Source organism: Chlorocebus sabaeus, chromosome 20 (genome assembly GCF_047675955.1).
Source record: "Chlorocebus sabaeus isolate Y175 chromosome 20, mChlSab1.0.hap1, whole genome shotgun sequence".
In the NCBI taxonomy this organism is placed as follows: Eukaryota; Metazoa; Chordata; class Mammalia; order Primates; family Cercopithecidae; genus Chlorocebus; species Chlorocebus sabaeus.
Window position 1 is genome coordinate 82,505,562 of NC_132923.1, and position 21,423 is coordinate 82,526,984.

The 21,423-nt window shown below is 51.8% G+C and overlaps 1 protein-coding gene across 12 annotated transcripts in view; it reads left to right on the plus strand.

Annotated features, from left to right (window-relative positions):
* The window catches only part of SSBP3 (single stranded DNA binding protein 3), a 180,818-nt gene that overhangs the window by 118,236 nt on the left and 41,159 nt on the right, over nucleotides 1-21,423 (plus strand). For all 12 annotated transcript variants that reach the window (XM_073007266.1, XM_007978651.3, XM_007978653.3 and 9 more), the window contains one exon: nucleotides 8,110-8,199. In XM_073007266.1, the coding sequence (XP_072863367.1) occupies nucleotides 8,110-8,199 (90 nt within the window). The remainder of the gene's footprint in view (nucleotides 1-8,109; nucleotides 8,200-21,423) is intronic.

Genomic DNA, 21,423 nt, shown 5'->3' on the forward strand with positions numbered 1-21,423 from the left:
CGCCCACCACCACACCCAGCTAATTTTTTTTTTTTTTTTTTTTTTTTGTATTTTTAGTAGAGACGGGGTTTCACATGTTAACCAGGATGGTCTCGATCTCCTGACCTCATGATCTGCCTGCCTCAGCCTCCCAAAGTGGACTGTGGTTTTGTTTTTTGAACCCAAGATGCAAGGTGGAGGCACAGAGGGACTAACGTTAGAGCCACTTAGCTGCCTGACCTTGAAATAGTGCACCTCTCTGTGCCTCAGTTTCCTTACCAGGAAAACAAATGACATCTTCCCAGTGATGTTGGGGAATAAATACTACCCTCCCACCCCTGCTGATTTATAGGATCAAAATGAAAAGGCAGTTGCTTCGCCAGCCCTTCTTGCATTCCAGGGTTGTACCCAGGTGGCAGATGTGAGTTGGGACTTAGTAAAAGAAGCTCAGGTATCAGGACCACCCTCATCTGGGTCTAATGGCAGGTTGAGGCTTTTGTTGTCTATATGTGGCCCTTTTCAGGTTGCTTGCTGAAGAGCTCGTTTGACATCCACAGTGTCACTGGAGCAGTGGACCCCAGCTGCCTTGTGTGGAGGCCAGGGACAGAAAGGCCTGATCAGATCACACAGTAGGTGGTTTGCAACCACAGCTGGAATCCTGATCCTGGGACCCTCAGTCCAGGGCTCTTCTGTCTTAATAATCCCCAGGCCCAGGCGGTGGTGGGTCCTATGGCAATCCCTTTTTAATATGGTTTGTGCCATGTCTCAACTGGGAGTGACCCCAAATTATCACAGCCCGCCCCCTCCTGAGGCAGCCAAGAGGCTTTTTGTAGCTCGGGGTATCTGCTGTTGGACCCAGGGCCATCCATTGGTGCCAGGAGGCACGTCCATCCCTCCTTCCACACCGTGGCCCCCTGACTATTTGAAGGCAGGGATCCTGTGTCACGCCTGTGTGTCATCCAAACCTATTTTTAACATCAGCTGGTTCTGCCTCTTCACGTAGCAACAGCTCTGTTTTCTCCAAGCTGCACAATTAGAGCCCCTGTTCTCCAAAACTGATTCTGTTCTGTGGTCTGCATATGAAACCAGGAATCCTCTTCCTGTCCCCTTCCCTTCTTGGAACCCCAATTCTGTCCATCTTGGCCTTTCCATCTGGATGATGACATTCCCCCAGTCACTTCCATTCCTGATTTGTGTCGTTAGTTTGTTGATGCTGCTGAAATTCCCTCTGGGAAACCTGGCCCCAGAGGGACCCAGGTTACTCTATAGTTTGCACAGAAGCCCCTGTCTTGCTGAAACCAGTGCCAGCCTCCCTCCCTCCCTCCCTCCCCAGGCCACCAGACAGGCGTCACTTGGAGGCTTCCTGTCTCACTTGCTCTCTGCATGTAGTCATCACAGGAGTGCCCCAAGCTCCCCTAAGTGACCTCCATTTCCCAGCTTTGAGCACATGGCTCCACCCCCAGCACACGCCTCCTACCCCCTGGTGTTTTGGGCCCTGGGCCACACAGCCTGTGTTGAGTTTCAGTCTAGGAAGTCGTCTGCACATGCAGTTCTGCATGTGGCCCCCAAGCTGCTGCACGCCAAGGCCTGAGTATTAGGGTGGGGCAAGGAGGGGGAGGGGATTTGCAGAACAAAGTACCATTTTGCAGCCTTGTAAATCAGTCAGGAGGGGTTGGCCGACCTGGCAGGAGTCCCACATTTCCCTCTGAGCATTTGTTTTTATTCAGTTTTCCAGGAGCTTCATGTGCCTAGAACTAATTTTAAAGAGAGGGTTGGAGGGGAGATCCCAGGCTAGTTTGTGAGTGAGGATAGCTGGGGTTCTTGAAATGAGGCCAGAAGATAGTATCTTGCAGGGAATGCCCCTGGACCATTGCTTCTTGAAGGAAAAGCATGAACACTGTTGCCTACTATGAGATACTTCTCTGGGTGGGATGAGAGGCCACTGGGAGTGTGGGGACTTGTCAGGTCCACTTGCTCCTGTAGTTTGGGGTATTCTGGTGGTATTGGGATTTGTTGAGCGAGCATGAGTGTGCCTGGCTCAGGGTGAGGCGGGACAGTAGAAGTCCCCCACCATTGCCCAGAGCAGAAAGTTCTATTCCTTAGCCTGGTTTCCAAGGCACTTTCTCTTGGAAGCACCTTTCTGAGGCCGTAGGTAGGCCCCAGGTTTGAACCCTGCTTCTCTGCCCTGGAGGGTAGAGGGGGAATATCCATCTCCTAGGGTGAGACTGGTGCTGAGGTTTTCATGTATCGTTACGGAGTGGGATTGCGGGGCTGGTGCTGAGGTTTTCTTGTGACCTTACGAAGTGGGATTGCGGGGCTGGTGCTGAGGTTTTCGTGTATCGTTACAGAGTGGGATTGCGGGCTGGTGCTGAGGTTTTCGTGTATCGTTACGGAGTGGGATTGCGGGCTGGTGCTGAGGTTTTCGTGTATCGTCACGGAGTGGGATTGCGGGGCTGGTGCTGAGGTTTTCTTGTGACCTTACGAAGTGGGATTGCGGGGCTGGTGCTGAGGTTTTCGTGTATCGTTACAGAGTGGGATTGCGGGCTGGTGCTGAGGTTTTCGTGTATCGTTACGGAGTGGGATTGCGGGCTGGTGCTGAGGTTTTCGTGTATCGTTACGGAGTGGGATTGCGGGGCTGGTGCTGAGGTTTTCGTGTATCGTCACGGAGTGGGATTCGGGGCTGGTGCTGAGGTTTTCGTGTATCGTTACGGAGTGGGATTCGGGGCTGGTGCTGAGGTTTTCGTGTATCGTTACGGAGTGGGATTCGGGGCTGGTGCTGAGGTTTTCGTGTATCCTTATGGCGTGGGATTGCGGGGCTGGTGCTGAGGTTTTCGTGTATCGTTACGGAGTGGGATTGCGGGGCTGGTGCTGAGGTTTTCGTGTATCGTTACGGAGTGGGATTGCGGGGCTGGTGCTGAGGTTTTCGTGTATCGTTACGGAGTGGGATTGTGGGCTGGTGCTGAGGTTTTCGTGTATCGTTACGGAGTGGGATTGCGGGGCTGGTGCTGAGGTTTTCAGGTGTCCTTTTGGAGTGGGATTGCGGGGGATCTCTGGTTGCAGTGGCATGTGTCTGTCCCGTTGGAGCGTGGATGGGGCGGAGGCAGGGGCAGTCCCTGAGCCCCGTGGCTATGTACCGGTCCTGGGATCATCAAGAAACCCTACTGTTTAGAAAGGGAGCTGTGGGATCAGTCCTCTTCGCAAGTCTCCCTGACTGGGAATGGCGAACTTCAGGCAGTGCTCTGGGAAAGCACCTCAGGATTTTCAAGTTGACTATAGGTTTAGAGGCGGCAGGTGGCCGGAATGGGCCGCATCACCCTGTTTAAGGCCTGTTTTCTGTTTAGAGAAGAATTTTAAATTAGCTTTATTTGTTGTTGTTGCTGCTGCTGCTGCTGTTTATTTTAAAGTGCGAGTTACCAAACTGCATGGGTGGTTTGAGTTGGCTTCCTCGAGTCCAAAAAGTGGATAAGCCTCGGTGAGGAAGGCCTGGGCGATTGGAACCCAAATGTCAGTCACTGTTATCTGTGACTCAGGTAACAGGTCTCTGGGTAGTTTTTAATCTTTGATCACAAAATGGCCTATAATGAACAGAGAAGAGTAAAAACCCAGGTCCCCTGGAAAGAGGATTGCTGTCCTGTTCATGTAAGAGCTGCTGTTTCCAGTCCTAGCTCCCCTAGGTGTGTAGACTTAGCTGGGGAGAGCAGCTTGGAAAAAGAGCCTTAATGGTCATCTCCTTTAACCCCATCATTGGATACATGGGGAAACTGAGTCCCAGAATGAGAAAGGGCCCTGTCCATGGGCTCCCAGCTAGGAGATCTCTAGCTTCTGAGTCCAATGTTCTTTTCTCTCTTCTTCCACGGGGACTTTTAGCCCGTGCACCCACCACAGCCCTGGCATGCTGTAAGCCTCGGTGAATGACGAGGGTTTTCAGGGGTTTTGGTTTTGTGTTATTAGAGAAAACTCATGAGACGCTTTGCTGAGTGCCTTAATGGAGCTCCAGCTCAAAGTTGGAAACCATCAGGAGAGGCCGATTCCTGCAGTCTGGAAAGGCCTGGCTCCAGACGGTCAGCTTTGAGCAGGTCTTTGAATAATACACGTAGTAATCATGATTGGGCCACGGCACTCCAGCCTGTGGGACCAGGTCTCTAATTATAATAATAATAATTTCTAAGCTTTTTTTTTTTCCCCCCAGTTATAACTTGCCCTTATTCTAGATCCTGCCAATACACCTGCTGTATGCCTCACGTTGTGCTGGGTCTCAGAGACAGGAGAAACAGGCCCTGCGGCTGTTGAGCTGCAGGAGCGTTGGTACAGGGATTCAGTGTGATGTTCATAAATATGGTTGGGGGGAGGGTACCTTGGTTTAGATTTTGTGAGCAAGTTATTTCTGAGCCTTTCCCAACCTCTTAACTCTTTCGTTGACCTATACCACTGGTTGCTGCTTTTTGTTTTCTTCTTCGTACTTTTCTGTCCCTTTTTTGTTATGAGCACATGTTTGCTTCATAATCAAAGGGGAACAGCAATAACTATCAAAATTCAAGGCACAAATTTAAGCACTGCAGGATGACTTAATTTTGCTACTGGAGAAGCTTTAAATGATAAAGGCGTCTCCTCAGCTTCCTGCCCCTTAGTCACTGCTAACATGGTCTTGGTTTTTTGTCCTTCTTCATTGGAGAACAGCAAAACCATCTCCCACCCCACATTTCAGAGAATTACACCGTGCATTTACTAGAACCATGGTGACCCTGGCCATTGCATTCAAAGAACCATGGACTACCCACTACCTCCAGTTCCTATAACCATTGACTCACTCCTGATCTCATAGGAAAATGATATCTTAGAGCGAAGGAGCCTCACTCGCAGGTTCAAGTTTCCATTTAAAATTTTTTTGTAGGCCAGACACGATGGTTCGCACTTGTAATGCCAGCACTTTTGGGGGCTGAGGTGGCAGGATTGCTTGAGGGCAGGAGTTCAAGACCAGCCTGGGCAACATAGTGAGACCCCCATCTCTACAAAAAATTTTAAAAATTTGCTAGGTATGGTGGTGTGCACACGTATTCCCAGCTACCTGAGAGGCTGAGGCAGGAGGATCCCTTGAGTCTAGGAGTTTGGGGCCATAGTAAGCCGTGATCGGGCCACTGCACTCCAGCCTGGGGACCAGGTCTCTAATTATAATAATAATAATTTTTAGGTTTTTTTTTAAATTATAACTTACCCTTATTCTAGATTCTCAATATGTAATAAGTCAAATACCCAAATAGCAAAGGACATGAATGATTTGCCATAAAATTAGATCTACAAGTGGCCAATGCAAACCATTTCAAAAGGTAATGACCTAAGAGGTAACTCTGAATACCAAATACCAAAGGGATACTAACTGCCAGATTAGCAGACACTGAGATTTAATGCCTGTTATTTCACTGGTTAATAGGCTGGGTGTGGTGGCTCATGCCTGTAATTTCAGCACTTTGGGAAGGTGAGGTGGGAGGATCACGTGAAATCAGCCTGGGCAACATAGTAAGACCCCGTCTCTAAAAACAAACAAAATAAACTGGTTAAATAATGGTACATAAGAAGAATGAAATTGTTAAAGGTAACACCAGTCTCTGAAAGAACCTGAAGAAAATGTAGATGGGTGTTTACCTCCCCCCATTTTTAAAACAAGTGTTTTGCTCTTGCTGCTGAGGAGTGATTGTTGGCTATTAATCACAAAAAGTTGCCATTTTCACAGAACCACTGACCACAGAGAAACAATAATGCAGCCAACAGTAATGCTAATGGATAAGCTGGCGATTCCCCCACAAGACCCCATCTCAGATAGTGCCAGGCAGGGGTGAGACAGGGGCAAGGCAGGGGCCTGTGACCTCAGACCTCGGTAATGGGGAGATCTGCAATCCTAATTTCTGGAGATGCTTGAAACTTACAAACACATTATAGGATGGTTGGCAGGATGGCTTTTGCAGAGAGGGCTGTTTTTCTGTAAGCAGAATCATTTCGAAAAGTAACATGCAGCTTGCCCATTCTCTTCACCTAGGTCTGCTCAACACCCACTGTATGCCTTGTACTTCTTTGTTTCTAGATTCACAGAGCTGTCTCAGCTTACGAAACACAGCCCATTCTGTTATTTTATCCCCCACAATCCTGGTGAGGAGGTGGGACAACAGCTATCGTATTTTTTACAGGAAGCAAATTCAGAAAGTTCAAGTGGCTTGCCCACAGTCATCCCACTTACTAGTAGAGGTGACAGTGCTGAAAACCAGGTGCATTTTGTTCCCAGGTCTGCTTGTTCATTTTGTTGCATGCAATGTATTAGTGGGATTTGCACATTACCTCATTTCCTTCCGTCAGAGTTGGAAGTTAGAGGTTCTGGTTCCTTTTTTTTTTCTTTTTGAGATGGGGAGTTTTGCTCTTGTCATCCAGCTTGGAGTGCAGTGGCACAGTCTTGACTCACTGTAACCTCCGCCTCCTGAGTTCAAGCGAATTCTCCTGCCTCAGCCTCCCAAGTAGCTGGGATTGCAGGCGCCCACCACCACGTCCAGCTGATTTTTGTATTTTTAGTAGAAATGGGGCTTCGCCATTTTGACCAGACTGGTCTCAAACTCCTGACCTCAGGTGATCTGCCCACCTTGGCCTGCCAAAGTGCTGGAATTACAGGCGTGAGCCACCACACCTGGCGTCTGGTTCCTATTTTACCACTGATGAAAGGAAAGAGAGTGGCTTCTTGAAGGTGGTGATGGGAGGCTGTGTTTCTAAGAGGAAAAGAGGCGTTCTGTTTCCTACCCCAAGGGGCTCATTCCTCTTCCAGAGAATTAGTCAAAACCCTGGGCGATGATAGATGACCAAGTTTCACTTTCTCAGTCATGGTGGGGTTTGGGGACCACCAAGTTTGAAGGTAGGCTTCCTGTAGGAGGAGCCCCTGGAGGCCTAGAATCAGTGGGAAGGAGCAGGGCCCAGTTCCAGGTAGGACTGTCAGACCTGCGACTTCCTCAGAGCTGGGGCCCAGATGCCTCAGCCTCACCCCCGCCTGTGTGAGCACGGGGCCAGACACAGATGCGCCAACCACCTTGAATAGGTTGTACACAGATCCTTTGGAAGGAGGCCAGACTGGGGAGAGCAATGTCTGCTCACCCCTGGGAGGCATTTGTTGTGGCAGATATACCAGGCAAATGCCAGAATAGCGGCGTTTAAAGAGAAAAGGAATGACGGTCCCCCCACCTCATGAGGCCCTTCTCTCTCATGAGGCACCTAGGACCCTGCGGGGCCAAGAACACGCTCTGCCCTCCGTCACCCTCTCCAGTAGTGTTTCCCGGTTGGTCTGTTCACTTTTTCATTGAGTCATGGATATTTGTTGATCTTTTGCTTTATATGACATGCCAGCCATTTGCAGAGGGCACAGAAATTTATAAATCACTCGCCTGCCAAGAGCTTCTTAAGAGTAGGTGGGCAGACACGGCCCGGGGCCATATAATGCCAGGAGCAGCCACTGCACGTTGGCCATGCACCCCTGCCCTGCACCGCAGGAAGTACCTTTGGCACTTTGTCTCAAGCTGTCCTTGCAGCCTCTCTGAATGGTGGACATTGCTCCCCCATTTATTATTATTATTATTATTGTCATTATTAGAGATAGGGCTGAACCTTTTGGGCTCAAGCAATCCTCCTACCTCAACCTCCCGAGTAACTGGGACTAAAGGCGTATGCCACTGTGCCCAGCTAATTTTTTATTTTTTGTAGAGACGGGGTCTCCTGATGTTGCCCAGGCTGGTCTCGAACTCCTGGGCTGAAGCGATTCTCCTGCCTCAACCTCCCAAAGTGCTGGGATTTTAGGTGTGAGCCACCACGCCCGGCCCTCCCATTTTAGAGATGAGGAAAAAGAGCCTCGGAATTGGTTGCTTTCTCAGTGGGGGCCGCACCTGGGAATTGAGTCCAGGTCTGAGTGTATAAGCCCTATTTGCTTCCTGTCAGTGGGAACATGACACTTCCCTGGGATGCTAGGAGGGATTTAAGTAGAAAGTGGCCTGTGAGGAAGGTCCACAGGGAATGCGGGCAGATGGGGAGAGCCAAGGCCAGGGGTCAGAACTCTGTGTCTCTGGTTGGGGGTTTGGCCACTAACCCTCTGCCTTGTTGTCTCCACAGAGTGCAGCAGCTGCCCCAAGCCCCGTGCTTGGCAACATTCCCCCCAACGATGGGATGCCGGGAGGCCCCATCCCGCCAGGTTTCTTTCAGGTACGTGCGGGGCCCGTGGGTCTCATGCTCCACCTTATATTCCAGGCCAAGGCCCTGGGCAGATGGGAGGGTGGGAGAGAAGTAAGTAGCTCAGTTTGCCATGGTCTAAATACAGTTGCTTTATGCTGGTTCAAATCCTTCCCTTCCCATCCCTTTCACCAGTCCTTCTAAAAGCTGAGAGGGAGAAAAAGATGGGAAAGCAGACACCTCCTGCATTGCCTGCACTTCTGCTGGAGTTTGCTTTCTTCATGCCAGCTTCGTAGGCGCGACACAGTCTGCCCCTGGCCAGGGAGGCGGTGGGGGCTGCTTCCAGGCCACTGTGGAGCTTTCTTTTAACAAAAGGCTTTAAAAAATATCAGTAAATCGTTCTTTGTTTCTGTTTTGTTGCTGCTGCTGTTGTCATCGTTTACTTTGCCTGTCCAAACTACAAACCTTAGGCGTAATCTAAAAAAAACACAAAAACCCACCATCCTGGCAGGTCTCAGAATCCTTTCCCTCTGGTTAACCACTTGATTTTTTCCGAGTGTGATCACAGACAGCATCCCACAAGCATCTGTGCCCGTGCTCTGCCCGCCACAGGCAGGAACAGATCCCACGTGGGTCGAGAGCCTGGCCTTCTCCAAGAGACACCTTGTTCGGCTTTTTCTGGGGTGTGTGAAATTGGGCTTTCTGTTTTGCCAGGTTGGGCGCGGCTGCCACCCTCTCTGCACCACCTCCTCCATCTCTACCTTCTCCCTGGCGGTTCATGTGATTTAAGCCAACTTGAGACTGGGAAATGCCATGTTAGAGAGGTATAGCGTGCAGGGCTGTAAGGAACTTTTATGATGACACTCACGATCATAACATCTCTCATTCTTTCAAGCCTGTCGGCAGCTGAGTTTGAGAATCCGCCTGAGTTCCCCACACCTTTTGAAAGATTGGCACTCCCAGATAAGAACATGGAAAGAGCTGTTACATGGAAAGGGAGGCAGAAATTTCTTCTGTGCAGCCCTAGAATTCACAACTAGGACCAGTGAGGCAAAGTCCAAAGACACTTTTGCTTGGTGTAGGCCAGAATTTAGCACCCGAGCTCACCCCACATCAAGGCGGGGGGCTCTCTGGCCCTAGATGCGTCTGAGCAAAGACTGACAGACATCTCTTAGGAACGTTAAAGGGGTTTCCCTCTGGGAGAGAGATGACCTGGAAGATGATTCTACTTGGCAAGGTTTTGTATTTGGGTTGGTGTTAACTCCCGAGAGAAGAGGGCTGGGACATGCTGCTCACCAGCTAAGAAGGACGGCAGTGAAATTCAGGTGTTCCCCAAAAACAGAAGTGGCAGGTCACGTGATGGTGGTAGGAGGAGAGAGAGGGACGCAGGATGGCCATCAGGAGCATTGGATGGCCACATGTGGATCTGTATGCATTCCCAGAACACTGCCAAAACTGGGGCCTTGTCCAAGGGGTGGAGATGAGCGTAGCCCCGGAAATAGGTGTGTGAGCTCCAGGTTGGGACTGGACCAGGCATTGCCAGGGTCTCAGCTTGGGGCAAGGCTGCGACATACTGAAGATGGGTTGAGAGTTAGACCTTAAAATGCTGGAAACCCATGGGCCCAAGAAAGGCAGGAGCCAGTGGGGCTGCTGTCCTTCTCCTAGGGAGGAAATCCAAGGGGCCAGTGTGTGAGAGGCTCATACTCACCAAGGCAGGCATCTTCTTGGCCACTGCAGATGGCGCCCCACACCCATCAGTGGGCCTTTTCCCACTGGCATTCTGTCCAGTTGGGAATTCTTTCTAGCCTCACATGCCATGGATGCTCTTGATGCAGTGCAGGTGTGGCTTCCCTGTCTGGTAGACCCACCCAGGTACTGTGCTTCATCTGTGTGCATCCTGATTGAGGCTGCTTGCTGGCATCTGGGTGTCCGGTGCAGATTAGACCACTGTAGTAGAAAGAGGTAGACAATACCCAGTTGTATGTTTTAAAAATAGGCCATTGACTTCTATTTTGGCCTGACTCTAGGACAAGGCTCAGGTCTGCCTGATATGTGGGCAGCTCCCAACTTCCTGCTTTGGTATAATCATCCATGGCTAAGGCCTAATTCCAGACATACTTCTTGGGCCCTCCCCTGTGACGTTTGGGTTGTGTGGTCAGAAAGCCAAGACTGATTCCTGTCCTTATTTAGCCATTACTAGCCACCATCAAACAGAGGTAACTTTTGGACCTTCTTGACTTGAGGTCACCTCTGTTTCCCAGGCACAGCATGCCATCAAGAGCTGACGGGGTCATTCAGCAGACAGCAGAGAGCAATGGCTTGGCCTCTCTGCTTCCTGGGTGACGTTGGTGACTCCTTTCTCTCACTTCCCGGCATCACTTCCCCATCAGTCACTTGCAGGGGGATGGGCTAGGCCAGGTACCTGGCCTGGTCCTTCCCAGCCATGATGCTGAACCGCTCAGGCTGGGGTCACTGCCAAGGGGAAAGGGTATCTCTCTGGAAGGAGGTACTGGCTGCCCATTTCCGGAGTAGGCCTGCTTACAACAGGAGTATTAGCTATTGATTGCCGGCCCTGCGCCTCACTGGTATTGCAGGCGGCCACTCTGATATTAGAAGGGGAAATAGAGATGGTATCAAGGATTTTATCTGCTACCAACAATTGCACTCCTTCCCCTGCCTTCCAAGGCCTGGGTAGGAAACTCTGCCTCAGGACAGCTTTGCACCAGGGAGTCGGCTTGGGATGGCTGAGTCAGCTATGGCCAGACCCTGGCCTAGGGTAGCCAGCCCAGTTTTCAGGTCAGGACTTCACCCCTAGCTGGTCTTAAATGTAGAAGACCCAGGCCTCCAGGTTGGGTGGGAGGGAGCAGCCGCCCACCTCCATCCTGGTCCCTCAGTAAGCAACACGGGGCCTTGCTTCTGCAGGCCTCTGACTGCCCGGCTTCAGCTCCTGGGGTCAGAAGTTTTGGCCATCCACACATGAGGGTCTGCCATCAGCTTTCTCTTCTTCCACGTCCAGGTTTCCAAGGCAGGCAGTACCTCTCCGGTCCCGTGGCATGAGATGTCTCTGGTAGCAGGTTAAGGTCTGGCAGGGAGGTGCCTTGGAAATTGACCTGACCACACCTCACTGTTGGGGAATAGTATGGGGTTCTTGGGGTGTTGGTAGAATTTAGCAATGGCATTCTACTTCTGAGTTCCTTTAATTAAAAAAAAAAAAAAAAGACTGCCCTAATATTGGCATCCCCAGCACCTGGCATATATTAAGGACGCAGTAAATGTTTGAACTGAGTTTATTTGTATTGCTCACATTACAGAACGGGAGCCCAGGCAGCCCCAAAGCACCAGATCCAACATTCTGATCAGGGAGGGCCTAACAGGAAGCTGGCTTGGGAGTTCGGGAGTGGTGTTCTGGTGTTTTGCAGCAGGGAAGGGCAAAGAGGACTTGGCCGCATACTTGCTGAGTGACCTTGGGCAAGTTGCTCCCCATCTCTCGACTCTAGTTTTCTCACCAGTAGATGGAGCAGGCTGGACCAGGTGGTCTCTGAGGGCCCTTCCAACTTTGATTTTCTGCTTTGGATCCAGATGGATTTTACATAATCAAACAGTGGCGTTTTTTTTTTTTATCCACGCAGCTTAGCTTGGTTGGGCTGCACATCTGGCAAACCCAGCTTAGCTTTGGCCAGTCTCACTGATCTGGGTGGGTCCCCTCGTTCCTTGGTCCTTAAGGGGGGCACTGTCCAGTAAGAATTTCTAAGTTCCTTGGCCCTAAGGTGGTCCTAAGGAGGGCACTGTCCAGTAAGGATTTCTAAGTCCAAAACGGGACTCATAAGAGGGCAGGGGTCATGGAGAACTGAGCATTGGGTACAGGCTGTTTTTCTTCTTGTTTTGTTTTTAAATTCCAATAATTGTTTTCAGTTACATAGTGTTTTTAAACATGCAACTTACTTTCATTTTCATCAGTGTTTCTGCAGAGAAGGCATGCAGATTGGAAAAGTGAGACTCAGAAAGGTGAATGACTTGCCCGAAGTTAACCGGGGGCTGTAATCAGAGTCTAAACCCAGATTTCCTGGTTCCTCATGGGGTGCTCTTCCACAAACACTCCAAAGTCCAAATGTAGATACACATCTGATTGGACGGTGGAAGAAGGGAGAGTAGAGAATTAGAGAAAAGGAGGGAGAGACCAAAAGGAGATAGATAAACCATAACTCTTATCTAAAGAAGTAGCAAATAAGTTTCCATTCAAATGCCAGCTCTGCTTGATGTGTGGTGGCTGCTCAGAACACCGGGAGAATGATTCTGAAGCTGTTTGTCAACAGATAGTGACTGGCAATGTCTACCATGAACGTGAATGTGTCAGTGGTGGTACACGTCCTATTTGCCATCCATGATCTAGTCCAAGCTTCTCATTTATAGATGGGGAAATGAAATCACAGAAGGAGAAAGGACTGTGGTTATGACAGTCATTGGCCATCTCTGATATGCAAGGCATGGGGCTTGGTTCCAGGCTCGAACTGTATCAACCCTAGTCTGCCCACAGGAGCAGCCAGCCTAGCAGAGAGACTGACAGGTAATCCATGCCCTGTGGCAGGACAGAGGACAGGCCTGCCTGCCTGCCAAGCTGAGAAATCAGGAGGGCATTCCTGGAGGCAGTGCAGCCCTGGCCGAGATGGTGTCTGGAATGAGGTGGTTGACAGGCACTCAGCGGGAGATGAGGCTGGAGAGGTTGCCGGGCAGTTGTTGAAGGACCTTGTTGAGTGTGGGCTTGATCCAGTGGGCAGTGGGACACCAGGGCAGCACTCTGGGCTGAATAATGTCTTGGCCAGATCTGTGTTCCAGAACAGTTACTGTGCAGTTGTTCCAGTGACTTCGTGGAGACAGGGACTTGGGCACTGTGGCCGGTGCTCAGGAAGTAGCTGACCACCTTTTTTTTATGGAGACAGAGTCTCACTGTGTCACCCAGGCTGGAGTGCAGTGGCGATCTTGGCTCACTGCAACCTCCGCCTCCTGGATTCAAGCGATTCTCCTGCCTCAGCCTCCTGAGTAGCTGGGATTACAGGTGCTCGCCACCACGCCCGGCTGATTTTTGTATTTTTAGTAGAGATGGGGTTTCACCATGTTGGCCAGGCCGGTCTCAAACTCCTGACCTCAAGTGATCCGCCGACCTCAGCCTCCTCAGGCTGGGATTACAGGCCTGAGCCACCACGCCCAACCAGGAAGTAGCTGACCATCTTGATGATGGATGCTGTGTGACAGGGACCCAGCAGAGGTCACAGGGTTAAAGACTGCCTTCTCCGGAAAAGTCCTGGAGGAGGGGTCCCAGCTCCTGTTGCCAAAAGCTTAGCTCATCATGCTTTGAACATCTAGATACTTGCCACCTTGGTGAAGGATAGTAGGGAGTATTTGACACATCCCTTTCTGTTGAGTCCTCATTCCTGCCAGCCAGGCCCACCAGCCTTAGAAAGATGTTGAGGTTCCTAGAGAACCCTTCTTATTAGTTTTGGGGAGAGGACAAGGAAGAGCAAATACTGTGTGTAGCCCAAGAGCCAGAGATATGACCCAGACAGTAAGAGGGGAGAGAAATATGCATGACCCAAAATCTTTCCTCATCTCCTGCAGAAGTAGCTGGGGTTTCTCTGGGAGACGGGCAGCCTCCTGAGGGCTCTGATGGCTGTCTAGAGAACCTCATGTACTCAGACATTCCCCTGTGAGCCCTCAGCCCCAGATCCCAAGTCCTTCAGAGAAGAGAAAAGGGAAGCCAATTTGAATCATTGCATGGAAGACATTTCTGTTATCTGCCAAATTAATGATGAAGTGGTGAGCTGCTTGACAGTGGTGGTAACTAAGCAGTGGCAGGATGCCAGTAGAGAGCCTTGGGCACTGTGAGCTGTGGGGTGGGTGATGTGTTCACAGGGAGGGTCAGAGCCCAGTAAATGAGAACATACCCCTGGCAGCAACTGGGGCAGTTCCCAAAAGCTGAGCCAAATGCTGTCCATTTCCTGCCCTGCTCTCCAGCGGGAAGCAGGAGCCAGCAGAGGGAGTGGACATTCTTCCTGCCAGAAAGTTGCTGCGGCAGGAAAGGCCTCTCTGTGCTGACGAGGACAAGTTTTGTGACAAGTGGAGACTTGGGAAGAATTAAACCACCTTGTTTGCTTTTGGTTTCCAAAGCCCGTTACCAGTGGAAGCTTGGTTGCAGGGTGCCGGGGTCCCTACCCATCTGACAGATGGTGAAGTGAAGGCAGGGCAAGGGAAGGAGCTAAGCCCAGATCATGTGAGACCTGGACAGGCTTGCTTGGTCGTCTCTTAGCCCCTCGGTCAGACATGGTGTGTAAGGGCAGGGACCTGTCAGCCACCCAAGAGGTAGCCACAGACCCTGCCCTCAAGAGGCTCGTAGTCTGGTGGAGGGGGGCAGGCAGTGACCGTGTGCCACGCTGGAGAAGTTGACAGGAAGAATACTGTCGGGGCCAGGCGCAGGGCACAGCCAGTATGGCTTGTCTGGGGAAGCCTCTCCGAGGGGCTGACATTTGGACTGAGGAGGAGGAGGCAGTTGGCAGTGAATAGGGGTGGGGGAGTGTGCCAGGCGAGAGGGAGCCTGTGCCAAGATGTGATGTGATGGGGCAAGTTTGGGGCAGGGGCCTGGATGGCAGGCTGGTGTGTGGAGATGGAGCCAGGAATAGACACAGGAAGGACTTAAAGTCGGGGAGAGCCATGGAAGGTTCCTAACAAGGGGAGCAACGCAATCCCAGGAAGAGGCTCCATGGCCTGGAGGGGCTGGGCCCTTGGCCGGCTGGCCAGTGTGGAGTCCAGCTGCAGTCCCCTCTGGAGGTGGCTGTGACCCGAGCAGGAGTGGTGGCTGGGTGAGACTGAAGGCAGCTTCCTTGCCTGTGGCTGGTGGCCTCTAGTGGATGTTGGAACCTAAAGGAGGCCCAGCTTGCTGCCCGCATAGGTCAAGGGCAGGAGGCAGGTGTAGCAGTGAGAGGCCGAGGCTGGTGCTTGCTCTCTCAGCAGACCCCTTACCTGGGCCCAGCCTAGCCCTCCCCACCCATCCCAGATAGTGCTCTCAGGCCTGAGAGTAGAACTGTCTGACACCCTCTTATGTTAATAGTTGCTGGTGGAAGCACTGTCCAAGTTAGAAAAGCTGTCCCCTGCTGTGATTTCATTTGACTCTATGAGATAGTCCTGAGAACCATAGCATTCCCACCATATAGATGAGAAACTGAGGCTCAAATTGGCCAGTTTCTCAGGAAGACAGACCTGGATGGGGCTGTGGGATCCACAGCTTCTTGATAACTGCCTGTCTGTGGGGGAATAAAACCCCCTCCCCATTCTGGGCCTCCCCTGGCCCTGTCTGCTTCCCTGCAGGTGGGGGAGTCTGTCTTATAGATGTGGCCTCCTACATCTGTGTCAGGGGTGGATGTGTTCGCTCCTCCAGGGGACAGAAGCACACACACACACACACACACACACACACACACACCCCCGCTGCTCCTCCGGTATGCTGTCCGCCTCCAGACTGACAGAAGGCAGGGTCACCCCTGCTGAGAAGGATTAGAGAGGAGGCGGGGCGCCCCAACTGCTGGGCTCCAGGCCACAGTTGGAGGTGGGGAACCACTGCTCTTCCCCACCCCCCGGCCCCACCTGTTCCAAACTGGCTTGGCTCTGGGAGCAGCAGCCCCTCCTCTGGTTACTGTGATGAAGCCCATTGCAGGCTCTTAAGTCTGAAGCCCCCTGTCCTGGGAGTGGGACACTCTGGTTGGAGTCCAGCCCTGTTGCCAAATCCCTGTGTGTCTTCAGGGAGCCAGCCTTCCCTCTCTTGGCCTTAGCTTGCTCCTCTGTCCAGTGAGGGGGTGCTGGCCACTCTGAAGCACATGGGTCTAGGCTGGTCCTGCCCTCCACAATCTCCTGGCCAGTGAAAAGAGGCCTGGGGCAGAGGAGAGGGAAGAAAGCCTTTTTTTGCTTGCCAACACCTCCCCTGCAAAGGGCAGGCTGTGCTCCCCTCCCTGCCCGGCAGCCAGCCTGGTGCCTAACGTCTGCCCAGCGGCAGATGACCGGCACTGGGGCTCCTAGCAACAGTGGACAAAAGGTTACTCCTGACGTGCCAGGCTGCCTCAGCGGCGGCTGGCTCAGCCCGGTCGCCCTCCCTCTTAAATAGGAAAAAAAGTTGTGGCCCTGACTTGTGTGCGTGCCTGTGTGCACGCATGCCTGTGTGCACGCATGTGGACATGTTTGTGTCTGCACACTCGAGCCGCCTCTCCCTCCCCCTGTGAAAAACGTGAACTCCACATGTAGCGCCGTAACTCTCACTGATGAAATGGAAAGTTGAACATAAATCAATGTCTGCCGCCCAGTTAGCTATGCATCAGCAGGCAGCGCCTGGGAGATTTGCTCGGTAACAAAGCACCCAGCGGCTGCTTGGGCCTCGACTGCCCCCTAACGCAGAGCCAGCCCCGTGCCACAGAGCCCCGCTGGGCTACACACCACCTCCTCCTGGCCTCCCAAGCCTGGGATGGGACTCTCACTCCCCTCTTTAACCTTTTGAGGCAGGGAATGGGGAAGGAGTCTCTGACCTCTTGGATTTGGGAGGCCTGGGCTCTGTTCTTGCTGCGGCTCCTGGCCGAACCCTCAGTGGGGCTGTAAACTGACTCCCGACTCTGGCTTCTGTGGATCTGATACTGGAAGGATGGGTGTCAGTAGCTGCCTTCACCTCATGCTTATTAAGAGCTTGGGCTGGTTTATCGTTTTTCCTTTGGACCTGAGTTTTTACTTTGCATTTTCTTAGAATGGAGTGATTTTTCCCTGTGCCTGGAAGCTGCTCTGCCGCAGGTTGGCAGCTCTCCCAGCACGGTGCCGTGGCTGCTTCCCCTGCCCCCACGAGGTCCTTCTGCCCCTCATAGGGGAATGGGAGTGGAGACTCCTACGGGGCTGGAGAGTACTTTTGTTTTGTCTCTTCATAGCTGACTGAGGGGTGGACTCTCTTTTTGCTCGTGTCCCCACCTACCTTCTCAGCAAATTGTACTGAGGTTTTTCTCAGTAAAAAAAAGGTCAAATTCCTTAGTCCTTGTAGCAGAAGAGGTTTGAGGAAGATAATTCCAGCAGAATCCTGTAATAACACGCCTCGGCATGACATGGATCAGGATAGACCCCCTGAGTAAGCTCCTGCCACTGTGGGAGGAACCAGCCCTTCAAGGGAGTCTGGGCTGGGCTCTGGGCGCAGGCACTGCCCTGGGGGTCAGAGGCCGTTCCAGCATCTTGCTCAGTGTGAGGCACTGTTCTGAGTGCAGGGACCCACAGTATGGGGTCAGGTTCATGTCCTGTTTCTGCCTAAGTTAACTCCCAGGCAGCCTCTCCCTGAAACATTCCCTCTCCGAAAGACGGCCTTAGAATCCATGAAGCTCCTGGGCCAGGCCTGCCTGTGATCCTCTAAACGTTTCTCTCAGCGAAGCCCCATCTCAGGCCAGGCATGGTGGCTCATGCCTGTAATCCCAGCCCTTTGGGAGGCCGATGTGGGCGGATCACCTGATGCCGGGAGTTCGAGACCAGCCTAACATGGTGAAACCTCGTCTGTAATGAAAATAGAAAAATTAGCCAGGCATAGTGGCACGCGACTGTAATCCCAGCTACTCGGGAGGCTGAGGCAGGAGAATCGCTTGAACCCAGGAGGCAGAGGTTGCAGTGAGCCGAGATCACACCACTGTACTCCAGCCTAGATGACAGAGCAAGACTCTGTCTCAAAAAAAAAAAAAGAAAAGAAAAAAGAAAAGCCCCATCTCTTGTTTCTTGCTCAAGACCAAAGAGACTGGGGACGTGGTGGGGTAGAGGGGCACACACATAGGGATGGGAGGGCACCCAGCTCGGCGTCAGGAAGGACACAGAATGGCTATGAACAAGGTCTTTGGAGCATGATGGCCCTGCACTTGGCTGGCAGTGTGATCCTGGCAGTGACCCAACCTCTTCAGGCACTGTTTCCTCAGCTGTGCTGTAGGAACAATCATGCAGCAAATCATACTGTGTCCTTTTTGGAGCTCTGGTGAGGATTGACTATACATATAAAACTGTATTCAGGCCACACGTAGTGGCTCCCACCTGCAAATCCCAGCACTTTAAGAGGCCGAGGCAGGAGGATCGCTTTTGGCCAGTTTGAAACCAGCCTGGGCAACGTAGACCCTGTCTCTACAAAAGAAAAATTAAAAACTTAGTGAGGCTTGGTTGCATAGACTTGTAGTCCCAGCTACTCTGGAGGCTGAAGTGGGAGGATGGCTTGAGCCCTGGAGATTGATACTGCAGCGAGCCTCGGTCACACCACTGCACTCCAATCTGGGCAACAGAGCGAGACCCTGTCTCAAAAGAAACTCAGAAATCTATGTTGACATTAGTAGTGGTTTATTACTGCTGTGGAAAGATGACTGGGCTTCAGGATCCGTGTTGACCAGCAGCTGAGCCTGGAGCTCCCAGCATGCCAGTCAGCTCATCTGTCCCTTCTGTCTTGGACAGGCTGGTGCTGGGTCCCATCCCTCCTTCACCTTCTGTGAAGGTGGTCCGTCCTTCCTGGCGGCCTCTGGTGTCATGCAGTCTGGGTGGGTACATGGGTTCCCTTGAGAAAGTCAGTTCACCTCTCCGAACCTCAGTTGCTTCATCTGGTAATTGGGGGCAGTGATAGCCCTGCCCTCTTAGGTCCACTGCGAGAATGCTGTGAGATGATGTGTGTGAAGCCTCACCTGGTGTCTGTGCTGGGTTGACTCTCGAGACCTTAGAGTTGTTGTAGGCATGTCTGGGAATGTTCTTTTCTAGAGGCCCAGGTCTTTCAGTTTACCCAAGAGCAAGAGCTGCCTCAGGGTTTCTTCTCTTTCCAGAAGGGAGTCTTAGGGGCATGACACAGCCTTAGTGACACTGATGTGTGGAAGAGGTTCTGGGTATTTTTGAGATCCACTAGCTAAGTGTTTAACCCTCCCCCTCCAGTTTGACCAACATATTTGGCATGCCTAAGCACCAGGCCCTTTTTGACCCTTAAACACGTTACTTCCCTTCATCTTGTCCACCTGATTTACCTCCCTTAGCCCCTGCCACCTTGACTCCTAGTGCCCTGCTCCACTGCACAGGAGCTGCCCAGGGAGGTCGAGGCTGGGAGGCAGGTGTTGTGTGTCTGGGAGCCTCTGATTCTTTTCCTCCCAGGCTTGGTACCATGAGTTTGATGGAGATGAGCTCTGACCTGGGGAGCTGGGTCTCACCTGTGCGCCTGCGTTCTCTCACTGGTGAATTTCACCTGAGTATCATTTGAGTTTGCGTTCCCCACCTATAAAACAGAAGCAGCCCTCCCTGGTTCATCAGCTATGTCTTATACCAGCGTAAGGTGTGTGGTCAGAATGAATGGCAGATGGGAAATCCAACAAGTGCTCCTTCCCAGAGGCTGGCATCTGGTCATTCCTTCCTTCAGCACACATTCATAAGCCACGGCTTTCTGCCCAGCCCCACTGGGCTCCCAGGGTTGGGAGGCAGGGCAGCCTCTGACCCCCACGCGGTCATAGTCCACAGGGCAGACCTAGGCTAGGCTAACCAAAGGTGAGCATGTGGCTCATTCTCCTCTGTCAGGTGCTTTTCCTATCAGTGGTGCCCCTTCATTAGAAGAATGAAGTCAGAGCTCTTTGTGGTCTAGCCCTTCTACCCTCGCCCCACTGTTGGACCAGCTATTGTTCCACAGGACAAGCACCAGAGCTGCTGGCTCTCAGACCTGGCCTCTGCCCCTCCATCAGTCTACTGGGGAGTTCTACGGGCTGCAGCCTTCTCCTCTCCCCTTCTTGAAACTTCTTCCCTCTCAGGTCCCTTTTATTCAAGAAGTCTTCGACAAAGTCTTGGCCTTTCCTTGTCTCAAGGTCAAAAAAAGTTGTGCCCAACATGTGTTAATCTAGTTAAGTTCCTCTTCACTAGGTTAATTGTAGTAGCCAATCCCGAGGAACTTACTCTGGAGTTGTAGAAAAGGTCCAAGAGCTTAGAAACTTCAGTCTGTTTTGGGAAGTAGCTTTACCTTCCTGGACCACAGTGTCTCCACCTGTAAATGCAGCAGTGTTAGAGAGCGTGGATGTGAGTCCAGTGGTGAGCAGAAGAGACCTGGCTCCTGTCTTCTGGGCCATCAAAGGCTTTGGGGACAAAAGAAATGGGGGACTACTTCTAGGGCCAGATGACTCTGGTGGAGTTTGCTGAAGAGTACCCAGTATCAGGTGGGGTTTCTTTTGTTGAGGGGCATGCTTCCAACCCCAAGAGCAGCTCAGATTAGGACAGCTTACGTGTTGTAGGCAAGAGGGGTAGCTCCCTCGGCTAATAAGCTCCCTGTGTGGGGTAATAAGGAGGGCTGAGCCAAAGAAAGGCGGTTCCTGACGGATTCCATGAGGCGGGGCAGATTCTGAGCCACAGCTTGGTGTAATAACAGCTACCCTTGGTAAGGGCTGAACTAAGTCCTTGACTCGTGATATCTCAGTTAGATAGTTCTTTGTGAGACAGGTAGGGTGGCCGCATTTTACAAGGGAGATAAATAAGTTTGAGAGGGAACTATACGCCAGGCTCCAAGCCCCATGAATCTGGGGCTTTTCCAGCAGCACTACAGAGCTGCTTCTCATTTTCCGCCAAGTTTGCCAGGTATTGTTGCACCTGCCCGTGTGACCGTGGGCCTGACCTCCCAAACCTGTGTCTCCCAGAGTCCTGGTTCTTTCCCTGCTCCATCCTGTTGCTTCATCTTAACAGAGGAAGGAGGAAGAGGTCTTGGGCCATTCCCCAAGCTTCTGAGGGAAAAAGAGGCATGAAAAACCACCCAGTCGTCCAGGGGGCTGCAGGACTAAAAGGGAAAAAACTTGGCAGACTTTGCTGTTTCATCCTTAGCCCTCTTCTGCTCAGTGGGCAACTGGGGTTAAATTAGGGGCATTCTGGATTTGTGGTTTCTAAGGCCCTGCAGCCCCCCTTCCTAGTTGGATATGACGAATCATTGCTTTTTGGAACTGTCTGGGGTGAAAGGGCAGGGCAGGAAGGCTGTGTGCACCCATGTGTCTGGAGAGCTTAAAGTAGAGCAGGAATTCTCTGGGTGGATGAGGCAGTGCCTTTTTAATATGCACCTCACCTTCGCTCTGTTGTCGTGATGAACAGTGGAGCCTGAGCAGTGGCGGAGGCCGGCGAGCAGGAGTGGAATGTGTCTTTGCAGCACTATCCATTTTCAGAGCAAAAGGAAATCTTTTCTGGGGGCAGAGGATCAGTTTGGCAAGACCACATTCACCCCATGTT